At 34.3% G+C, this 2,568-nt stretch overlaps 1 protein-coding gene across 1 annotated transcript in view; it reads right to left on the bottom strand.

The window, feature by feature from the left end:
• The window catches only part of SMARCA1 (SWI/SNF related, matrix associated, actin dependent regulator of chromatin, subfamily a, member 1), a 106,893-nt gene that overhangs the window by 98,187 nt on the left and 6,138 nt on the right, over positions 1–2,568 (bottom strand). Inside the window, exons 2-4 of the mRNA XM_012653259.1 lie at positions 1,648–1,814; positions 1,193–1,293; positions 988–1,088 (exon numbers count right to left, since the gene is read on the bottom strand). Of these exons, the coding sequence (XP_012508713.1) occupies positions 988–1,088; positions 1,193–1,293; positions 1,648–1,814 (369 nt within the window). The remainder of the gene's footprint in view (positions 1–987; positions 1,089–1,192; positions 1,294–1,647; positions 1,815–2,568) is intronic.

The raw sequence follows: 2,568 nt of genomic DNA on the forward strand, positions 1-2,568 counted from the left end.
GCCCCCTGCCCTCTCTTAAATCCAATTTTATTAATTTGGTCTTGAAATACAAATCTAGGCTTTCCTATGGTCCTCTATCTGCTTAATTAGCATCTTATATGGCCTTACTTCCCTTAGGTTATTTTATTTACATGTTCATGATTCGTTAGCTTATTTCCCAACACCCACCTGGCGCTCTACTGTATCAAGACTCAACATTACTCTTTACTTGTTCCTTATTTTATTCCATCTATGCACTTTCTAATTGCTCACAAGTTAAGATAGCTACATTCATACATACAAGCATGCATTCATTCATTGTTTGGTTTATATATATATACCCTGCCTCATTCCCAAAAGTACTGCAGATAATCTACAATGCAAACATGTTTCAGGTGGCCTACAATGAAACCATGGAACACAAATTAATAGTAAAATAGAAATAAAGAGGTGCCAAGGAAAGTAAGAAAGACTAAGTCTGCGTATAACTTTTGACTCCCCAAAAACTTTACTAATAACCTACTGTTGACTGAAGCCTTACTGATAACATAAACAGTGATTAACGCATATTTTTTATGTTATATGTATTGCATACTGTATTCTTACAATAAAGTAAGCTAGAGAAAAAAAAAGTAAAGACTAGAAGGTAAAAAATAGGAAAAGACACAAAGAACACCAAGGGCAGACCATTAAAGGTTACACAGAGGCTTCATTCTGGTATTCAGCTTGGCTCTGTGATTTCTGGAAACCAAAGTGCAAACAAAAACAAAAGTCAAAGAAGGTTTTTTGTACCATTTGAGGAAATGTCAGTAAGAATTTTGTGGCCTGTGAAAGTCTATGTTCTAAAGGTTACTTAGAGAAACAATTCTAAGACTACAAAATATCTTCTACATTATAATAACTAAATAAGCCTCCAAGCATCAGGGGGGCAAATCAGCTCAGGAATTTCAAATTTACATAAAAACATGTTGATAACTAAGAATGTGTTTGTAGCTACCAACTTCTCACCATTTCATCAGCCAAAATACCATTGACTCCATTTTCATACAAAGAGATCAACCAGTTCAGTCCTCGAATCTGATAATCTCTCAGTGGTCCTCCTTTCACATCTGGGAAAAAAAAAAAAAACAAGGATGTCTCAAACTTTCATTAATCCATTCACGTAAAAGTTTTTTGAAAACCAAACTGAAAAAGAAATCACCAATGTACTTACACGAAGGTGACACTTCAAACCTAATACACACATTGGATGTTTTCCGACTCTCCGACAGTAGTTCTTCATCTTCTTCTTGTTCTGTGCGCCTGTGGCGGTAGCTGAAATAAAAAAAGAAATGCCTTCATATTCAACTCAAATACCAAGATGTCAATTAAGTCAGTGGACATTGCTAATATCTTTTATGGAAAAAGAATAAGTTATCTAGGGTCTTACTTAGAATTTGGTAGAACTAAGGCTACATTTTTACTGACTGGCCTCTAGGGAGAAAAAAAACATTGTTCCCCCTAAAACGTAATTACAATGGCAATAATCTTATTTTTTTCATAGAAAGTTATATTGAATAGGTGAAGAAGGAAGGAGTATATAAGGGGAGCAACAAGGAGGGACAGTCCAGAGGAAGGCAAGGAAGGAGAGAGGGAAGAAAGGAGAGAGAGAGAGAGATGCCAACATACTCTCCAGCAGAAAGTAAGCTCTGCTTCTCATCTTTCTTTATTCGAGGACGTCCCAATTTCATGTTCAGAGGAGATGTTGGAGATTTCTGTGCTGAGGGCTGAATGAAATGTGCAAAAAGTTCTGTCTGCTTCAGTAAAAATTCAAATCTCTTGGCTCGGTCTGCTTTCTAATTTACAAAACAAAAGAAAAAGTAAGGATTTTCTTTTTTTTGTTCATTCAAAGTTATTCAACACTCATGTTGTACTTACTTTGTATAATGTTCTAAATACTTTAAACATTAACTCTCTTAAGAGTTAATTCTCTCAAGAAACCTATGAGGTAGTTACCCCATTTTACAGATGATAAAACTGAGGCACAGAAAAGGTAAGTAATTTGCCCAAGCTGCCACAACTAGTAAGTAGCAGAATTTGAAAATGATATTTTGAATAGAAGCCAAATGATCTGACAGACTTAGCAAATTCCCCAATAAGAAGTACCCTTCTTAAAGAGTCAGAATCAAAAAGCAAATCCTCTTTCTAAAACACAATTTTCTTTCCCTAAATAGCAACAAAACTGAGCATCAAATATACAACGTATCCCAAATGTAGAAATATATATTAACTATGATTCATTAATTATAAATTAATTAACCATAAACTGAACTCTAAAGAATTTTCAAGCCTCATCTGGAAATAAATGAAATCTTAGAATACAGTGTCATCTTGTCCCAAAATACTTTCAATGTCATGATACAATAATGTAATAAACGTTCCTCTCTTCAATTACAGTGATCTGGAAAATTGTATTTTATGCTAGCAGTATATAAAGTTACCCCCCAAAGCAAGCAGAATTTGGGAAAAATATATACACAGAGATATATATGCAAAATAGTTAATATATATTAACCATTAAAAGTTGAATGTAGGCCAGGCACGGTGGCT

Source organism: Propithecus coquereli, unplaced genomic scaffold (genome assembly GCF_000956105.1).
Source record: "Propithecus coquereli isolate 6110/MARCELLA unplaced genomic scaffold, Pcoq_1.0 Scaffold42, whole genome shotgun sequence".
NCBI classification, from domain to species: Eukaryota; Metazoa; Chordata; class Mammalia; order Primates; family Indriidae; genus Propithecus; species Propithecus coquereli.